Genomic DNA, 22,477 nt, shown 5'->3' on the forward strand with positions numbered 1-22,477 from the left:
AAAAATACAACTACACAAGCAAACATAATCTCAAAAGAGCACTCAGTTAATCTAGCGCTAGTTTACAAGGCTTAGTTACAAGGGAACACTTTACGGTGCTTAAGGAAAATTTCTGCATGGGGAAAAAAATAAAAAGAGCTTTACAAAACTTCTTCAAGTTGCAACATAGAGGAATCTGATAAATTTTGTCCCGAACCGAATTGTTTACAAAATTTATGCTAAACATTCCAGAGTGTTCCTATGTCAGAGTAGATAAAAAATACTGCTTTTCAGAATCTTTTATACGAAAAATGGGAAGGCACATAGTAAAACTTGTTGAACAATCAAAATAGGTAGGGGCCTCCCTGGCCGAGCGGTATCGCCGGTCCAAACGCTCTGTTAAGCGTGGAGGTAGCGGGTTCGAATCCTGCTGTAACCCTGGATGTATTCTTTGTGATGTCTTTCTCTGAATTGTTCTATCTGTATTTTCTACTTGACAATGACTTATAAGCCTATATATTGAGCACACAAGTCAGCAAATGTATGTAATTTCAATAAATCAATCAATCAATCAAAATAGGTAAACTAAGCACTTTTTGAAACCCAAAAAGAATACATTAATTTTTTTTGTAAAAATGTGGTATACAATGGAATATGATAAAGACAGAGAGATCTGGAAACATTGGCAACATATTCTCGACTTAACATCCGATTTAAAAATGACAGGCTTCAATCATTTAAATTTTTTTTTTATCGTGGAATTAAAAATAAAAAAGGTTTTAAGACCCAGTAGAACAAGGATCTAGAAATGTTCAATACTTGAGGAACAAGGATCAATTTTTATAAGCCAGCAAGTTATTGAGATAAATAATAAAAACCAGCTACGATTGGACGATGGCGACCGGTAACCTGGATTTGTAAATAATCCTTGTTCTGGAATACGTACAGAACTGCCAACTACTACGCTTCATGTAAAATATTTTATAGAGTAGTAGGCAATTAAAAACTAAAGATTTCAGAATTTTTGCCAGGATTTTAAAAGCCAGAGCTAGAACAAAGTAGCGTTCCAGATGAACTTTTATATCTTACATGTATAGTGGCGTGGAAAATAACTTTAAATCAAATTTACAAAACAAAGAATAATGCATTTAAACATAAACTTAGAAGAAATTAAACCAAGAAAGCGTTGCAAGTTCGCAGGCTTGAATATATTATTTTGAAAACAATTTAACGAAACATTAAAGAAAATATCTAAGGTTCTTATTTTGTGATTTCTTATAATGCTATTTAAGAGCATTCCAGATTATTTCAATTGCCTTATTATATCTATCTATCTATCTATATATATTGCTCATGGGTTGCAATAGCGGCACAACTCAAAAAATCAAGTTTTGAGATAAGTTGGTTTAAAGTTTTCATTGCTAAGCAAAATGCATAAGAAATGCAGTCGCTTGCTTAAACGAAGATTACATTTAAGTTGAATTATGAGTTGTGCAAGTATGGCTGATGAAAGAATGTGTATTTTCATATTTACACCTGTTCTTAGTTCAAAACGTGTGTTATTTTTGAGTTATGCCAATATTGCAGCCCATGAGCAATGTATACCTATCACTTTTGCACATCGAAGCAGATTATTTGTTAAAATATTTTCTGCAAGGCTGGAGATAAGATCAGAAGTAAGGGGAATTTCAAACTATAATATCTGTCTCACCAGTTCTAAATTTTATTAATTCCAAGGCATAATAACTCGATATGCACCCTTCTCCAATTCCGAGTTTAATAAGAAATTCAAATCATAAACAGTGGATGATAGAGCAAATTAACAAACCTTGCAATTTTTAGAGACCAAATAACTTTTCTTAATTAAATTTTTCGCTTTTAATATAGAATCAGCCCTCTGAACAATCAGACCCCCAAAATCATATCGCTATTTAGTTTGTTTATGGGTAATCTAAATTGAACTGTTCAGAAGATGCTTTGCAAAATTTGGAAATATTACATAGAGGAAATTTAAACATTTCCAGAAAGAAATTAGAAGACTTCCAGAAATCAAGATATAGGTATCTTTTTATAAATACTAGTACTAAAGTTAACATTATAACATTTAATACAAATATTCATCACATTAACTATTTTTTTTAAACAATGAAAAAGTATATGGAAAAGAATAAATATAAGTACTACTTACATTTAATTCGCTTACAACGATCATTTTTATGAAAAATCGGTTTCCGACAACGTTTGCTTACAGTAAATAGAGTACAATTTATATATATATATATAGCAACTACAAGAAGGAGCTTGTTTGTTTTGTTCATTTACGTCGCACTAGAGCTGCACAATGGGCTATTGACGACGGTCTGGGAAACATCCCCTACAAGAAGGAGCATCCTTAGCCGAGAGGCCTCATCATACCGCCAAACACTCTATAACGTTGAGATAGCGAGTTCGAATCCCACTGTCACCCTGGAAGTATCTTTGTGATTTCCTTTTATATTTTGTAGTATCAATTTGATAAGGGACTTAAGCAATTTGAACGCAAAAGCATGCATGTGTATGTGTAACAATAAATAAACTGCAAAATATTCATGCGAGGTCTCGAGACGGGACCTCTGAAACCTTTCGCCAAATGCTCATGCTTTTTATTTGAATTTGAGCGTATTGAATTAAATACGTTTAATGTCGGATCACGAGCAACATTTCCGTTGCTGCGATTAGCACTACAACAGGAATTGACAGCAGTTCCTCAAGAGCCTCTTAACAACCTGGTCCTCAGGGTGGGCAAACGATGTGATCATATCCCATACTAAAGGCTTGAATTCCCTCGCCAAAATACCGTGTAACATTGACATTTTGGTCATTTGCACAATTGTGTTTTAAGCCTATATTCAATAAAGTTCCTTATTGTTCCCTTGGATTATTTTTTTTTTGCAAGTTGTTTACTTTCCCATATTTTTACATTTTGAGGATACTGTCGTATGATTTTTTATCGATTTTCAATACCGCTGTTCAAATTTACATTCGAAAAGTCACTTCGATTTTAATTTTTGCTCACCAGTGTATATGCTCATCTGGCAATAACGATTTCTCCACTTTAAAAATATGTCCGTTCAATCCAAAATATTTCGAACTGTGTTTAGTATCATCCTTTTATACCGCCACACTGCAAATAAGACAAACTGCCTTACTCAAGGGCTCAGTTCCTCACGAAAATAATTGCATTTTCTTGTATCTTTTCTTCCTTCTATCACGAATATGCGCTTATTCGAAGTCTTAACTGAATAATTCAGTATCTAAAAATATCTTCAGTATCTTACAATAATTAGGTAAAACAATTTTTATCACACTCGTTGATCAAAGGCCATAGTGAGTTCAAGTTCTTGTTGTTTCTAATCCCTCACAATACAGCCTCATCTACATCAAATCCACGAGTCCAAACACTCTGGCAAAGTCACACACAAAATCTGTCTCAAGAGAATGTCCTCCAAGGAAATTCTAGACAATCAAGGACGTATTCGGGGAAAGTAGGTTTCAATTTGCACTTGCTATATATTGGGAAGACTTTGCACCTAAATTTTAAAGTTAAGAGCTTTAAATACCGATTGAGGAATTGAGAAACTGCCGAATAGTCCGAACCACCTCCTTTGAACACTACCAGGGCTAGTTCTTGTTTTATTTACATTAATTAGCTTCAGAAGAACTTATGAAACCTGTCTTAAAGTAAAGCTGCTTAATTCGAGATGCACCTTAATCGCCGATTACTCCTTTCGGTCTAAAATCACCAACCTTTTTTTTTTTTTAAATACTAGCCCTAGTTTTGAAGTCCCAGTTATCGTCTGAAATGATTGTTTTCCACAGTCATTTTTTGAATTTATTTCTGAATAATTCCTTAAGCTAAATAAAATATCTCAGCGAGCACCACGTGGTAAACCCCTAAATCTAGACTAATTGACATTATAATAATCCTTTTTTTCTTTTTGTCTTCTGTAACCAACCATTTATAAGTATTTGACAATTGTTCGTTTTTCTGTATGCCTATTCGAATTATTAATGCGGCCGAACACAAATGTCAAAGAGGTGTGAACAGATGGAGAAAAGAATAAAAGAAATTTCTGTATAAATTTAAAAAGAAACAAAATTGATGGATATTTAATCTGCATGACCACGTTTTTTGAAAAACGTAAAATAAAAGTCTATCGCCTAGTCAAAATATCAAGGACGGTTATTCAAAATTCCACACAAAATTTTTTGGACTAAATTGTGCCATTATAAATTTGAAGTCAGCCTTTTCAGAAAGGTAATTCAGTGTTATCCATTTTTCTTTTAGATTTCGGAAATATGCATAACTATTGACTGATATATGAAAGAATTTTTCAACATCCAAATAAGTTTTTATATGTTAAAACAAAAGTACATTTAAAAAAAAATCTATGTACAATATTAACTATCCAAAATTACTGTTGTTATTCCTAATGACACTTGGACAAGCCAAGCTCGTCAGCTAATGGCCTTTTGCGTGTAAGTCGAGAAGATCACCTTTCCTTTGACGAGAAAAGGTGAAAGTATGTCTTAGCTCAGAACCTCATGGATAGATGACAGCACCACTCATTAGTGAGGCCACTTCCTCAATCTGATCTGAAGGGGAAGGTAACTTACTCCAGATCCCTGTACTAGTAATGTTTACGACCGACCACGGGATTTTTTATTCAACAAATTTGTATACTCGTATCGAATGTACTTGGTGAGTATTAGTGGAGTCGAGGATTGAACTCTGGCTCCTCCAATCAGAGTCAGATTCTCTAACTACTGGGCTACCATAGCCCTTCCAAAATTAAGAACAATCTTTTCCTACCTAACAAAGCAAAGTCTTTTTTCACTTCCCATTTTCTTGAGAAATTCTGCAGAATAATTTTTCACCAGAAGTGTGTTAAAATAAGAAAACATAGAGAAATCGAAATTTCAACTCATTCTCATGAGGTAAATCTTTTAAATATATCAAGCTCGGCAGGAATGGGTCCGAAAATGATATCAAAATAAATTAAAAGACAGACACTTAAAATTGGAGAAAACGAAACGAAATTAGAATTATGTAGGAAAACTTTTTAGATACAATAGGGATTCTTCGACTTAGATTAAATGTATGATACAATTGGAATTTATTTATTCACACAAAAGAATATTATTTACCCATAATAAAAATCATTGTAATGGCACATCACACACTTTCCTCATGCNTACCAAAACCATAATCAGTACCAAAAAATTTTTCGGATACCAAAATCATATCACACAGTGTAAAATACATCGATAACAGAAAAAAAAAAGATTTAAATTTACATTAAAAGGAATCTGCACATTATGGTATCAATATTAGTGATTTTGGATTCTCAGAAACACACTTGAAAAAAGTGATGTGAGAAAAAAATGTAAAGTATAAAATTCGTTTTAATTTAAATATTTTGAATTAATTTGTTTGAGCCCCTGTCTGGGAGACTTGACCCCTTGTCGGGCAGAGTCTGGCACCATCCTTGGAAAAACCAAAGCCTGGAAAGAGATCAAAATAACTTAGTTCAGTATCTTATAGTGAATAGAGAGCAATTTGAATTACCATAAAAACATCATATTCATCCAGCATCCTAAATGATATTATTTACAGTGCAAACAATAACATAAGCATTTCTTGAATATGAAAATCTTTTTCTTTTTTAAATTTCTGTTACTCATGTGAAACAACCATTAAGTATTAAAATAGCAATTGTTATATAAACATTTTTAGACTTTAAAAAAATACATTATACAAAATGAATAAAAATACATATTTTTTTGAGTTTTTAATTCAATTTTGATTTTATAATATCTCTTTATCTAAAACATAGGTTCCCAATCTTTTTTTAAACACTGCCACTTTGCAAGTCAGATAGAGAGAAATAATAAATAATTAATACTATGTTTGTCTCATTTTAAGTCTTAATATTTTTGTTACGATACATTTCTTATAAACCTTTAAGTTACCGGAAATGTACTGAATGACCAATGTGTATTTGAAACACGTTTTAAACTAATTTTGATGAAAACAACTTCTATGCAAAATTGATAAAATTTTGCATAAAAATAAATCGACATATTAATGGTGAAATTAAATATTTAATTAAATATTCGGAATGTACTGAATGACCAACGTGTATTTGAAACATGTTTTAAACTAATTTTGATGAAAACAACTTCTATGCAAAATTGATAAAATTTCGCATAAAAATAAATCTACATATTAATGGTGAAATTAAATATTTAATTAAATATCATTTTCCGCCTATTAAAAAAAAGTAAAATAAGTTATGCCATGAATATATATAATAAAGACGACCAATGGCTATGTTTATTTGTTCTAGTTGAACTGAGTGAAACAAATTTCAAATTATAATATTATATAAATATAATATTTTCTAAGTTAACAATATGAAAGCCTAAGTAATTTATGGTTTTATAATATTCCTTTCCTTCACAAAAACCTAAATCAAAAATGACAACCACTAACTTAATTTAATAAAATATTCCTAACTTTTTTTAAATATAGAGCTTGCCAAAAATAAACAAATATTAACATATTTTTAAGTTCTTGAATAATGAATTTCAGACTATTTTTTTTTAAATGCAAGTTTAATTAAGTTTCAAGAATAAATCAACTTTTAGGTGAAATTTATGTAAGCTGCTAGGACAAAAAAGCTTTAAATTCACATGAAGATGTGTTCACATGTATTTGTTACTTTTAAGCATAAGCAATTTTAATTACACAACTGCATTCATAATGAATATATGCTGCCTCAGTAATTTAATTAATTCCTTAAACCTAAAAAATCATGAATTTTAATAACACACCCTAAAGTTCTTCACCCACCAGGGGGAGATAGCGCCTGCTTTGGGAACCTATGAAAAGAGAAAGGATATAATAGCATAAGAATACTTCCAGAAAGGCACATACTCTCTATACAAATCGTACCAGAAAGGTACATACAACTCAATACAAATCATTGTTCATCCATGGTACTTAATCCGATTCGCTGAGGTGCTTGCATTTTATGCACTTTGATGCTAATGTTGTTTGCAACTCTTAAATCGGGTAAATCCAAAGGTGACAAGAATATGAACTGGGTGCTCTCCATTCGTCCAGCTTCTCGTAGAAGAAGATTTATACTCAAATGTCTGTTATTTGAGTCCTAAAATGATTGTAATAGAATTGATTGGAATATAAGTAATTTTGAATAGGAGTCAGTTCATGTTAATTAGACCAATATTACTCAAACAATTTTTAGTCTTATGATACACAGATATTTAGAGCTGTCATAAATTATATCCCAAAAAATTAACTACATTGTTGAAAAGATGCTAGTGAAATTGGAACAATTTTACAACTAACCATAACAAAGCACTTATCCCAATACCTGTGTTTGAATCTTTATCTTAATGGAAACTTTCAGCTACAATCTAATTAAAGTGAACCTAGCCTATATTATTAATGAGCCTCTAGAATCAAACATTCTGGTTAGGCAATGTAGTTGGCTTCCTCCTTTGAAATTTCTTAAGAATGGAGACTTTCATTCACAATCTAACTAAAGTGAACCTAGGCGCATATAAAAAGCTTCCTCATACTAAATTTGGGTACATACTAAGCCATGATCGAATTAAAGTGAATCTAGACTCCAAGAGCACAACAACCTACTACTACAAAATTTAATTCTCGAGTAAGAATTCTTTAAAAATTGAATCAAAATTGGAAATGGTAAGGTTAGATATTCTGGTTCGGTTCATTGATACGAAATGCTTTATAATAACAACCTAAAATTGTGGTGTTAGTTTTGAAAGTGGAATAAGTCCTATTTTCCGATATCAAGATATTTAATGATTAGCCTTTAAATTGAAGTTAAAATAAATTAAAAAATATTGGCAAAGGTGAATCAATTTGGGTGTATTTAACACTATAATTTGGCTTAAACTTTACAAGAAAAGAATGGCTAAATTTTTTAAAACATATTTTTATTATTAAGTTTAAATAGTGATTATGCAACTAATAATTGACAGTTGATTTGTAGCAGTAAGGATAAGATTGATTCAATAATTTTATGTTTTTTTTGTGTTGTTGCAACAATCTAGTTAATTAATATATAGTTTTAATAACTTTTAAGTTCTAAAATGTGACATACTATTTTCATATAAACTACAATGCATGCAAAAGCAATTACTAATAAAGATATGGGAACACAATGCTTGAATACACAACATGTTTGCACTATCTGCTAAAAGCAGTTATGAATTTCATATATTTACCAGCGTTAAAATCATGACAGAAATTACTATACCTTCTACTACTATGTGTTTTAAACTATTTTATTTAATTATCAAATAATCTTGAAGACCAAATACTTAAAAATATTAAGAAGAGGCTGATTATTAGACATAGTAAAAATTATATAATACTGGAGATGAAATTTCAGTCCTAAAGATGCTAGCTAGATTGGACGAAAATTTTCACTCCAAACTNAGTTGCAATTGTAAATGAAGACGTTTCCTTACATTATGTCAAATCTAACTCTTGCAGGCTCTTGCTTTAATGCTCGGGTAAACGCTTTACGCGGCACATTCTTGGTCAGTTGTTTAAGATGACGATCTCATGCATTCAACTTACGTTGGTAACGTCATGGTCTGAGAGGAATGGCCAGTTTCTTTTCATTTGCTGTTGGTCGTTCTCGCGTGGATCATGATATCAATATCTGTTTAAATAGTATTTAAGTTTCTGTTGAAGCTGATTATTTTTGCATCATTCTTTCTTATTGTTACCCATTTATCACTTTGTTTATGAGAGTATGTCTACCAGTTTAATATGCTCTTAAAATAAATGTGAAACTTCATTTTTTTATTCGCCTTGTTGACAAACAGATACAATGATATTCTGCGTCAATCTCAGATGTCACCTTTTACCTCACCCATGATGAAAAAGAATACATAATTTTGGCAATGTTTATCTCTAATGTGAAATTGGCATTGAATATTTTGAATTTATTTTTTGTCCAGCATAAAATGAGTACTAGATTCTTTCTGGCTTTCAAAATTAGGAGAATTTTTATAATTGGTCGATTATCTCCAGAACTACTAAACAGTACTAAATTTTGGTTAATTGAATTACCAAAATTTGGCTTGAAGATAGGTTGATAAAATACAAAAATATTAGCTGTTTAACAATTATACTACACAGGCATGATTGTGAGCAACACTAATCAAGAGTAAGAGAGTATCAAAGAGTGGTAAAAAAATGGTTTATATGGGGATATGGCCAACTTGTAGAGATATGCAGGTCTCAGCCCATGATTTTATTGCTGGCAATTTGCCCCACTCCATCAGTACATCTGTTTTCAGACACTGGTTGGTTCTCAGAGGAGGTTATGTGCTGTAATTATCGTCTCTAAAACATCTCATACACATAAGATTGAAATCTGGAGATCTAGCTGGTCAATCCATCTGGAGAATATCTTCATTTTCTAGAAAATGACTGACCAGAAATGCTCTGCATGGTGTCACATTGCCATCCACTAAAATAAAGTCAGTACCCACAGTACCCCTGAATAACTTTACTAAATACGGAATAACTTTACTTTTACTACTGTACTCCTAAATAACCCTTTACTAAATAACAGGGTCCCGAAGTTGCATTTTTTATGGAGCTCACAATCTTCTTATGCTCCAGTGGTTCTATCAGTTCTTTTAACAGTCTTTTCAAATCAAGCTTAAAGTAAAAAAAAAAAAAAAAAAAAAAAAAAANAAAAAAAAAAAAAAAAAAAAAAAAAAACTTTGTGCTTTTAAATTCTGTATAATTTTACAAATACAGTTGTGTCTGGCTGATATATTTTATTTAATTTTGCTTTGAATTGAGCTATTAAGAATTCCCCCCCTCCTAATAACTAATAAGTATGACATTCCAATCTCACTATTATCTCAAATTCATTTTCATTTTTATAATTAAAATACTATGTTCTTTTTAATATTAATTTATGTTCATTCAAATAAAACAAATTTTAAATTAAAATCTGAAAGTAAAAAAAGTGTACATAAATATACAATAAAATTGCTGTAGCATAAGCAGGGCAGGAGCTTGGAAATGTTTTGGCTCTGATTCCCAGCTAAATATGAAAAACATCAAAATGGCAAACTTCATGAAGCTGCTGCTTAACTTTTTTTTAAAATGCAAATAAATTAGTATTTAAAAGAAAAGCATTTTTGCAAAATTTGGCGTGGGGCAGGGGGTAATGGAGGTTAAGGTTCCACAATTTTGTGACCAACAGTATGGTTGTGGCATTGTGCACANTGATATCATCAATATCTGCTTAAAGAGCATTTAAGTTTCTGTTGAAGCTGATTATTTTTGCTTCATTCTTTCTTATTGTTAATTCTATCTTATTGTTTATCACTCTGTTTATGAGAGTATGCCTACCAGTTTAATATGCTTTTAAAATAAATTTGTTATTATAGAAATTTCGTTTTTTTATTCGCCTTGTTGACAAACAGATACAATGATATTTTATAATTATTGATTTATAATTAAAATACTATGTTCCTTTTAATATTAATTTATGTTCATTAAAAAAAACAGATTTTAAATTAAAATCTGAAAGTCAAAAAAGTGTACATAAATATACAATAAAATTGCTGTAGCATAAGCAGGGCAGGAGCTTGGAAATGTTTTGGCTCTGGTTCCCAGCTAACTACGAAAAACATCAAAATGGCAAACTTCATGAAGCTGCTGCTTAATTTTTTTTTAAATGCAAATAAATTGGTATTTAAAAGAAAAGCATTTTTTCAAAATTTGGTGTGGGGCAGGGGGTAATGGAGGTTAAGGTTCCACAATTTTGTGACCAACTGTATGGTTGAGGCATTGTGCACAGTCCACATTTACTTTCGAGACAAATTTGTATCTAAGCTGAGTTGGCTTCAAGCTGCCATTCTGAATCGAACCCCAGCTCTCCACAATGACAGTTTTATGTCTGTATCACTGAGCCATCGCCGCTCAATAAAATGGTATACATACACATAGTACAGAAGTTACAATAAAAAAAGTGACTAAAAAATATTAAATCTTACCTCTAATATTAAAGATTGGGGTTTACTGAAATCAAGACTGCCAGTAAATCCATTATGGTTGAGAACAACAGCAAAAGAGAGATTCATGACATACTGAGTATAGCTTATAATGTATCTAGTCCTTGATTTTCTTTTTGCCATCATTTTGGCTATTTGCTATAATTAAAAAAAAAAATTAAAATTTAAGCATACTTCTATATTCTAACATAATATAAAAAGTTGTACTTATTTTTAAAATAAACAGCACCTTTTAAGCACTCAATATTATTTCTTTGCACTTAACTCTTTTTTTTTCACTCTGTTATGTTGGCAATAAGTATGTAAATCCCATCCCCTTTACTAGTAATTTCTTATTAAGAATATTTTAAGTTACAGGGATGAGATTGGGTGAAAGGAAAAAAAACTGAATTTCCAAGCGAGTAAATTTTATGTATGCGTTATCGTTTAATAATAAATTCCAGACAATTTAAGATAACAAATTACAATGTGTTGACATAATTGTGCACTAATTTATTATTACGGTTAATCCCGCCTAAAGGAATACCATCGGTTTCAGTCAAATCTATGCAATTAAGCTGGTTATTCGATTAAAAGGGGAGTGCAATATTTTATCTTAAATTCCGATTTTTTGCGAAATGTTACTTCTTAATGGTATTTAATGCATAGTATAGCATTTTGATTAAATAAACTCAGTTTTATCATCAATAAATAATTATAATTAAAATTGTTTGTGTTAGTATCATAAAATATAAATGTCATGTCAAGTTACATAAAAATAAATCAATGTTAGTGAAAAGCATAATGTAGGTGCTAAAATATTATTTGATCCCTTCTGAAAAAATCCCTAATTTAAGATTGTTTTTTATACCAGTTTAATTCATCAGTTCACCAGTTTAATTATTGTTTCTAAGATTCATTATTTAGCTTTATTAGGATTAATTTAAATCATTCCTATTCACTCTCAACTTGCAACCAATTTAAACTTATTTACTGGATTAAGCAATTATTCTATTTAAGAGAGAGACACTCTGTACACTAGCGTGTTAGGTTTTTGAAGATTTTTCTTATCAAAGCTAACATGCATCAAGTGAGGACCACAAGACAAATCACTCTATCCCTTTTTTACATTATAAATGATGTGTGTGTGTGTGTGTGAAGTAAGTCAGAGGGGTAAAACCCCTTTGTTTACTTCAATGTACAAAACTGGCAGCAAGTTTTGATTAATTTTTCAACTTTACCCCAAACACATACTAATAAATAAGAAGTTCCTATTGAAATGACCACCTATAGTATACAAAATAAATCATAATTAAAACTTATTGAAAATAACTTTAAATGTAATTATTGTATATATAAATAAGCATATTAATAATTCATGCCTGTCAGCAATTAACCTCTTACCTGCCGAGTAAAATTTACATGATTCACTCCCCAGTGCCACCATTTTTTCACTCAAGTGCGCTTTGTTATGCAGTGTTTTGGTGGGGGAAAAAGATGCACGCTTTGCAATTTAGAAACAGTTTACTTTCACAAGAGAAGAAAAAGGAAAAAAGAAAAAAAAAAAAAGAAAATAGAAAACTTAAATTAAAGAATAAAAATACAATATAAAAGATGTTAAAACTTAGCTGTTGTATGATAAATCCTGAAACATGGTTGGACACATAAACCAACATCACGTTCATTGCACTGATAGCGGGATTCTCGGCGAATATACACGGGAAACGAAAGCGAAAGAAGAATATACCCGACCGTACTCAAATAGAAACACACAAGCAATAAATATTATGATATAACTTTTCCAACAAATCACTTTAACATTCCCCCCTTTCCCTCCTCTGAAATTGGTAATACATACATTCATTGCAAACACTTTCATTGGTGAACACTTTCAAGGTCATTTTACTGCATGCTCAAGTCGGGGGTGTAGTTCTATTTATAGCAGTGCAATGCAAAACCTTGTACTTCGGGAAAGCGTAAATATAGTAAATATACGCCTGAGGCAGTTAACGCATCGTCTGGCCGAGATGTATATATACGCCAGCGGCAGTTAAGGGGTTAACTGAAAAAGGGAAATTCCATTTTAGCCGGGGAAACATTTCTCAAAAATAATAATAATATTTTTTTTTTCCATTTCAGTACCACTTTATGCAATTAGGCGGGAGAAAAAAACAACAAATAACTCTTTAAAAGGGGAAGTTTAATATTAGTTTTATATAAAATGATTTGGTTCCATTAAATTTTATTCATATAAGCGGGTTATTCAATTATCCAATATGCGATTAAGTGGGGACGACTGTATATAAATGATTACATCTATACGTAACATTTAGTAAAAAGTAAAATAACCAATTGAAAAATTATATAAAGCTAGAAATTATATTTTTCTTCAGTTCACATAAGAGACAATTATTATGTGAGAAACTGTCTGATTTAGCAAATTAAAACTACTGAGAACATATATTAACATTCCATTTTTTTCAATTATTACTGTTACATGATTTATAGCAAATATATTAGTAACATGACTTTTGAAATTATTTAGAAAATAAAAAAAATTTTTACAATTGGAATCACTATGTTTATTGTATTATAATCTNAAAATATAAATGTCATGTAAAGTTACATAAAAATAAATCAATGTTAGTGAAAAGCATAATGAAGGTGCTAAAATATTATTTGATCCCTTCCGAAAAAATCTCTAATTTAAGATTGCTTTTTATACCAGTTTAATTATTGTCTCTAAGATTCATTGTTTTGCTTTATTACGATTAATTTAAATCATTCTTTTTTGCTCTCAACTTGCAAGCCAATTCAAAGTTATTTACTGGATTAAGCAATTATTCTATTTAAGAGAGAGACACTCTGTACACTAGCGTGTTAGGTTTTCTGAAGATTTTTCTTATCAAAGCTAACATGCATCAAGTGAGGACCACAAGACAAATCACTCTATCCCTTTTTTACATTATAAATGATGTGTGTGTGAAGTAAGTCAGAGGGGTAAAACCTCTTCGTTTACTTCAATGTACAAAACTGGCAGCAAGTTTTGATTAATTTTTCAACTTTACCCCAAACACATACTAATAAATAAGAAGTTCCTATTGAAATGACCACCTATAGTATCCTATAGTATACAAAATAAATCATAATTAAAACTTATTGAAAATAACTTTAAATGTAATTATTGTATATATAAATAAGCATATTAATAATTCATGCCTGTCAGCAATTAACCCCTTACCTGCTCAGTAAAATTTACATGATTCACTCCCCAGTGCCATCGTTTTTCACTTAAGTGCGGTTTGTTATGCGGTGTTTTGGTGGGGGAAAAAGATGCACGCTTTGCAATTTAAAAGCAGTTTACTTTCACAAGAGAAGAAAAAGGAAAAAAAAGAAAATAGAAAACTTAAATTAAAGAATAAAAATACAATGTAAAAGATGTTAAAACTTAGCTGTTGTATGATAAATCTTGAAACATGGTTGGACACATAAACCAACATCACATTCATTGTACTGATAGCGGGATTCTCGACAAATATACACGGGAAACGAAAGCGAAAGAAGAATATACCCGACCGTACTCAAATAGAAACACACAAGCAATAAATATTATGATATAACTTTTACAACAAATCACTTTAACATTTCCCCCTTTCCCTCCTCCGAAATTGGTAATACATACATTCATTGCAAACACTTTCATTGGTGAACACTTTCAAGGTCATTTTACTGCATGCTCAAGTCGGGGGTGTAGTTCTATTTATAGCAGTGCAATGCAAAGCATCGTACTTCGGGAAAGCGTAGATATACGCCTGCGGCAGTCAACGGATTGTCTGGCTGAGACGTATATATACGCCAGCAGCAGTTAAGGGGTTAACTGAAAAAGGAAAATTCCATTTTAGCCGGGGAAACATTTCTCAAAAGTAATAATTTTTTTTCTTCCCATTTCAGTACCACTTTATGCAATTAGGCGGGGGCAAAAAACAAGAAATAACTGTTTAAAAGGGAAAGTTTAACATTAGTTTTATATAAAATGATTTGGTTCCATTAAATTTTATTCGATTAAATGGGGACGACTGTACATAAATGGTTACATCTATACACAACATTTAGTAATAAAAAGTAAAATAACCAATTGAAAAATTATATAAAGCTAGAAATTATATTTTTCTTCAGTTCACATAAGAGACAATTATTATGCGAGAAACTGTCTGATTTAGCAAATTAAAACTACTGAGAACATATATTAACATTCCATTTTTTTCAATTATTACTGTTACATGATTTATAGCAAATATATTAGTAACATGACTTTTGAAATTATTTAGAAAATAAAAAAAATTTTTACAATTGGAATCACTATGTTTATTGTATTATAATCTAATCTAGCTAGAGCCCTGTGAAACATATCAATAACTTTGAAGTAGGAATATATATTAACTCTTTAACACATGAAAATTGCTATTTTAGTTAGAAAAATTATATGATAATCAGCAACGGTTTAGATAATTATTTTTCATTTGATAAGAATTTTGCATTTTATAGCATAAATAACAGCAACAATATTTTTTAAATTTTGGCGCTGAGTTAATTAACTCTTTTTCCAAAAAATAAAATAATTGAATTTAATATTTTTTTATTATTTTTGTTTAATTTCTGTTTGCTGCAAATGCTTCATGTTTCTGAAAACAAGCAAAAAATCCTTTAACAAGATTAAATTGCGTGTAATGCAGCTTGTGAATGAGGGTTTCTCCAGTTGGGAAAAGTTTTATACATTCTCGTATTAATAGCAAAACTGACAATAGGTAGGTGATTAATTTAGTCATTAGCCTATCTTCAAACATTTTTTGACAAATACTACTTTTTCTTCTTTCCAAATACAGAATGTAAGTTTTGAATATATTCTCCTCCACAGGGTGCGTAGCCAAATCTTTGAATCAAAAATAAGCACTTTTTAAAAACTTTTCAAGCACTTTACAAAAATTTTCAAGCACTCAAAAATTTCATATTGCATCAATGATATTATTGAAAAACAAAAACTTTTTATGAACAGTTTTAGCATTAAAAAAAAAAACACAAAAAGAAACGGACGTAAATCGAAACAATCAGTACTTTCCCACATCACCGAGTGAATTCAACTTGACTCTGAACTCAGAACAAAAGTACCCTTACCCCCTACATCAAAAAAGTGTTAGAAGTAAAATAAAATTGTAAATTAAAGAGAAAAACATTTAATAAGGATCTGACTCTATCCGCATTGGAGCACTCAGGTTTCAGTTTCGAGTGTGCGCATGCGCAAGTCATAACTTGGGTACGACATGAAGTCCGCGTGAATGATTACGTAGCGAACACCCCATTTTTCGTGAAATGCAGGGGATCCGCCAGATATCACTGAAGGAGAAAAAAAAATTATTTGTGAAAAAAAAAGCACTTTTTAAAAACGCCAGCTGAAAAAAGCACTTTTAAAAATGAAATCTCCCAAAAAGCACCTTTAAGTACTTTTTACAAACGCTACGCACCCTGCCTCCAGTTTCGCTGATGCTGTAATGCTCACAATCGTCGATAGAAAAACAGTCACCTTTATAGTAACTTATTGCAGAAAAAAAAACTTTTACAAGAAGTGCGATAGTTGACCATAAAATCACGAGAATACAAATTGCGATCTTGGATTTTAAAATCATGTGAATATAAATCAACATAATGGATTTTGAAATCACGTGAATATGAAACTCGATATTCGATTTTGAAAATGAGAAAATACAAACTGCGATATAGAATTTTTAATGTACGAATCATGATGCGTAATTTTTAGATCGTGAAAATATGAATCACGGTATATATTTTTTTAATCACATGAATGCAAATTTCATTTAGCCTTATTTTAAATTGCGAGTCTTATTTTAAAATCCGCAAAAATACGAAAATCGATGTTTGATATAATAACAGCATGAGCGAATCATGACATTGGATTTTAAGCTCGTGTGAATACGAATCGCTACATAGGTCTTTAAAAACGCGTAAATACAAATCATGATATCGGATTTTTAAATCTCGTAAATAAGAATCGCAATGTAAGACATCCAGATCGCGCAAATAAGAATCGCAATGTGTAACTTTTAAATCAAGCAAACAACAAAAAGCTGTGTTTGATACAAAAATCGCGCGAATAAGAATCGAGACATTAGCAGATTCCGGGCTTCAGCATCGCTTGAATTCCGAAAATACGAGCTATCTGACGGGTGGATAAAAATGCAGAAAATCTTATCTTCTGCGAGTAAAAAATAGCTATGTAGTTCGAATTTTCGGTTTATCTTTGAAAATCGGAAGTTTATTTCAACGGCTGAATTTTCTGAAAAAACGGAATATTTATAAAAAAAACAAAACTTTCAGATAATCGGAGTTTTCGATTATGTGATTTGAACCTTAAATGATTAAATGCCAAATTAAAACATGGTAAACTAAATAATATGAAAATGGATAAACTTACTAAATCTGAAGACAATAAAAAAAAATTGGGTAAAAAAATTTAAGTGCATTTTGAACAATGTTCCATTTTTGGAGCATTGGAAATTGAGAGGAGATTTTTTACTGATTGCTGATAATGATTGCCTCAGCTGCATTCTAGCACATATCTTTGGTTAGAATAAAATGGCATCTTATTAGAAGACAATGATAATTGAAAATATCATTTTGGGAAATACATTAACAGCCATTTTATGCTTTTTAAAACATAAAATGATTATATGTTTAGAGATATTCTANTCAGGGGTGCTACTAAAGTAGCAACACTTCTCGCATCCTCCATGGTGAAGAACAAAATAGTTAAGTTAATATACATAAACGAAATTAACTAAGAAGCTTCTCTTCTGACTAACCTATTAAGAGAGTAATGCTTCGAACAGGGTAATGGTTTACACTGATGTATAATCTGTCTGGTCAAAAAAATGTAAAAATAACTGAAAAAGTTATAATTACTTACCTTATTCACTTTTTCTATTTGTTTGTATTCATTTTTAGCTGCAAACAGTCTTTTGCTTTTCTCAGCATATTTTTCAAAAAGTGAAACTTTATCAGTTGTATTACTAAAATAAATATAACACCCAGTTTTATAAGTAAAAAATACATATAAATCTCTTCATTATAATGAGGTGAGACTGCATACTTCAATATAAATTCTTTTCATGTAAACTTAGTAATAGTTACTTAAGAATTTCCCTTTTTGAGAAATCAAATTTCCCCTCGCAAAACTTTTTTCCAAAAATGTGATAATATAAATCCATTTAGTCAATTATATGATGTGATAATATGTGATTTATATGTTAATTATGTGATAATATAAATCAATTTTGCCATCTAGTTGGCAATATTGGTCAAGCAAGTAAAAAATTAGTATTAGTTACTTAATTTCCTTTTTTGAGACATCAAATTTCCCCCCGCAAAACTCTTTTCCAAAAATGTGATAATATAAATCCATTTAGTCAATTATATGATGTGATAATATGTGATTTATATGTTAATTATGTGATAATATAAATCAATTTTGCCATCTAGTTGGCAATATTGGTCAAGCAAGAAATTATAAAAGAATGATAAGTAAGCAGTTGTCGGTTTATTTATTCCGTTTCAGATAGAAACGAATCATAGAGAGTTCGATCGCAAAGTGTCCCTTCGTGAAAATTTTCTGGAACTATAGTCAATGATATACGCAAAGCTCAGAAAGGGCGATCTATGATAAATTTTCTAAAGGAGTTATCTTCTTGCTAAAGCAAAGAAATAATTTCCACACAAAAATGTGCAAGACATTTGTTTACACATAAACTTGTTCAAGTGCCTGAAACTGACTTATGATAAATAAGGCAAGACTTTGACTGTATTGTTAAGAAGTACTGGGGAGCTAGAAGCCTAGTGACATAATAGTCAAAGGCTGGCATTTGTTAAATAATAATAAAAAAAATAATAAAAAAGGCATATAACAAAAAAGAAAATCAAATCAGAAATAAGGGTGGGGTCAATTAAAAAAAAATTGTAATAATACTGATTCAGCAATAATTCATTCTGCTGAGGAAAAGAGGAAGATAAAGAAGCAGCTTCGTTTGGAAAATGTTTTGGATTTCTCTTTTTAAGCTACTAGTTTTGACACTGAGAAGTCTAGTGCTTCTGTATTCTCATCTAGTGAAAGTAATTAAACACTCAAGTTTAAAAAAGAATAATCTCTCTATATTTAAAATAATTCGAGTCGGAAAGAACTCGGGAACTGTATTCCTCGGATGTAGAACATTATTGGAACTTTAATACAGAATTTTATAATTACAATACAATCCCTACCTCTGTTCAGAAATAACTTTCTCGATTTCTTTTATCTGAGTATCAATATCTTCATGGGGCCTAGTTGGATCAATTCTTGGTTTTGGATCAACTTTTTTTCTTTCCTCAATAGTTTTCTGTAAATGTAGATTGAAAATTATCACGTATTTATAATTAAAATATATATGAAGATCAAATGGTAANCTCTCACCTGGTTTTTGGTTCTGCATCATCTTCGGCGGCTGCGCCAGTAATATTTCGCAGGTTCTTTTTCAGATTTTTCAATGTGAAATGATTTCACCATAAACCTTTCTTGGCATAAACGATTTTATTTAGATGCATACTTATGCCACGGCACAAACATGAAGTATATAGAAAATAATAGTAATTAATCACATAATCAATGAAACTTCGCGCTCCATCATAGAACATTCCAGTCTTCTCCCACCAAGCTAGAGAACCGCCCCCAGCTTCTTTTTTTTTCTTAAGTTTTTTTTTTCTTGCAGCGCCATCTATTGTCGACGATTCTTACACTATGCAATCATGCCCTAAACTCAAAGGTATATCAATTACATTTATTTAAAAAAATAATTGTCTTGGTGATTTGGTTATTAAATTCAACACAAAACACTTTTAGATGTCCAACTTAATAAAATAAAGATTAAATGTTATCAGTATTATCAGGCAACAAAATGGATACTTAGAAACACAGGGTTTCAGAACACTCAAAATTTACTTCAACTGCAACAACTGGTTATTTTACATTATTAAAGAATATTGAAGTATGTTTCAAAAGCATAATAATTTCACAAAATGAACCCCTTTTTCACAGCCTTAAGAAAATTATTTTGCTGACGTCATGCTATTAGATTACTAAAACTTTCTTGAAATATAAAAAATAACTCCATTTATTAAAAATAAAAAAAGCTTAGTTTTTGATTAAATAGAACTGTAAGGTAGGAAAATCGTTTAAATAATTGAAAAATCAGAATAATCTGCATTTTAATTTGCAACAATTGATCTTGAGAAAAACTCATTTTTTTATACATTCCTCTTTCAGGGTTGCAACAAAAAATAGTAGCCAAAAACTAGGAAAAAAATTGTCTAAATAAGAACAAAAATTCATGAAAAATATGACTAAAATTTTGTTAATGACTTAATTGTCATATACCATGATCCATTCAGTCAAGTTGGTGGCAAATATGATATTTTTTATCTAAACGTAAATGTTTATACACACATATATATATATATCAGGGGTGCTACTCGCAAAATATCAAATTGTCTCACCAGAAACCAGAAATTGCATTTCGTCTCAGTTAAAATCTCTTTTTGTCTCAGCTAAAATTGTCTCAGTGTAATAACTAAACAACACAGTCCACAAAATTGTTTTGTGGACTCTGTTGTTTTCATATATATTGCATTTATCATTTATGCCAATGAATAGTATCTGTTCCAGAATTTTACAAAGTAAATTTTAACTTTTTTATTTTTTAAAATATAATGGTGTAACCTTTCTAAAAAGAAATATCTATTTAGTTTTGGTAATTCAAAAGGGAAAATNTGACATACAATTGTGTACTAATCTATTATTATAAAAACGATTACATTGATATTTAATATTTAGTGAAAAAAATTACCAATTGAAAAAATGAAGCTATATTTTTCCTCAGTTCATATAAGACACAATTACTACTTGAAAAACTACCTGGTTTAGCAAATTAAAACTACTGACAATATATATTAATATTTCATTTCTTTTAATAAATACTGTTATGTGATTTATAGCAAATATATCAGTAATATTACTTTTTAAATTATATTGGAAAAAAAAAACTTTAACAATGAACCGAATCATTATGTTCATATTATAGTCTAATCTAACTACAGCCCTCTGAAACATATCAATATCAGTGAAGTAGAAATATATAGTATTGTTATAAAATTGTTATTTTAGTTTGAAAAATTACACGTATTTATAATTAAAATATATATGAAGATCAAATGGTAATTAAATGAATAATCCCCAGAAACCGAAGCAGAGATGTATGATTGATCAGAGATGTACAAGCAATGGTTTGAGGAAAAAAATTTGGCCCATAAAAAGCATTATAAAATATTATTAATATTAAAAGTGTGAAAGAAAAAGATTTCAGAAAACATTTTTTCAGTCATGTTTTGTAGTAATGAGTTGCTGGAATAGTTTAAAGCCTCGCTTTAAGTTTCGTTGGTGACAGTGGGTTTAGCAGTTAAATGCAATTTATTACAAATTTGAACAATTATGTTATAGGAAAATATTATAATTTTAAAATAAAGATTTTTTAACCATCATATCAAAAATGTAATAATAAAAAATTGTGTTTTTTGAATACTAATTGAACTTTTGGGGTAAATGAAAATTTTAATTTCTAGCATTTTCCTTTTATATATGTTGCAATTAAGAAATGTTTATGCTTCAACACTATGCAATCATGCCCTAAACTCAAAGGTATATCAATTACATTTATTTAAAAAAATAATTGTCTTGGTGATTTGGTTATTAAATTTAACACAAAACACTTTTAGATGTCCAACTTAATAAAATAAAGATTAAATGTTATCAGTATTATCAGGCGACAAAATGGATACTTAGAAACACAGGGTTTCAGAATACTCAAAATTTATTTCAACTGCAACAACTGGTTATTTTACATTATTAAAGAATATTGAAGTATGTTTCAAAAGCATAATAATTTCACAAAATGAACCCCTTTTTCACAGCCTTACAAAAATTATTTTGCTGACATCACAATAACATGCTATTCGATTACTTAAACTTTCCTGAAATATAAAAAATAACTCCATTTATTAAAAATAAAAAAAAGCTTAGTTTTTGATTAAATAGAACTGTAAGGTAGGAAAATCGTTTAAATAATTGAAAAATCGGAATAATCTGCATTTTAATTTGCAACAATTGATCTTGAGAAAAACTCATTTTTTATACAATTCCTCTTTCAGGGTTGCAACAGAAAATAGTAGCCAAAAACTAGGAAAAAAATTGCCTAAATAAGAACAAAAATTCATGAAAAAT

The 22,477-nt window shown here is 30.0% G+C and overlaps 3 protein-coding genes across 3 annotated transcripts in view; all 3 read right to left on the reverse strand.

Annotated features, from left to right (window-relative positions):
- Positions 1-2,306, reverse strand: part of LOC107446840 (cationic amino acid transporter 4) — a 39,700-nt gene extending 37,394 nt beyond the window's left edge. The window contains exon 1 of the mRNA XM_043053795.2: positions 2,168-2,306. Coding sequence (XP_042909729.1) covers positions 2,168-2,297 — 130 coding nt within the window. The 5' untranslated portion in view covers positions 2,298-2,306. The remainder of the gene's footprint in view (positions 1-2,167) is intronic.
- A 3,383-nt stretch (positions 2,307-5,689) lies between these two features.
- Positions 5,690-19,544, reverse strand: LOC122268394 (A-kinase anchor protein 9; the record flags this gene model as incomplete). The annotated part of the gene is given in 4 exon segments (XM_043053796.2): positions 5,690-7,193; positions 11,107-11,262; positions 18,083-18,185; positions 19,429-19,544. Coding segments are annotated over 4 exon segments (564 nt in total), but the record flags the coding sequence as incomplete, so codon positions are not given.
- Positions 19,545-22,161: 2,617 nt separating this feature from the next.
- The window catches only part of LOC107440428 (structural maintenance of chromosomes protein 6), a gene marked incomplete in the record, with an annotated part of 44,082 nt that continues 43,766 nt past the window's right edge, over positions 22,162-22,477 (reverse strand). Inside the window, 1 exon segment of the mRNA XM_071181065.1 lies at positions 22,162-22,227. Coding sequence (XP_071037166.1) covers positions 22,162-22,227 — 66 coding nt within the window.

Source organism: Parasteatoda tepidariorum, chromosome 5, assembly GCF_043381705.1.
Source record: "Parasteatoda tepidariorum isolate YZ-2023 chromosome 5, CAS_Ptep_4.0, whole genome shotgun sequence".
Taxonomy (NCBI): Eukaryota; Metazoa; Arthropoda; class Arachnida; order Araneae; family Theridiidae; genus Parasteatoda; species Parasteatoda tepidariorum.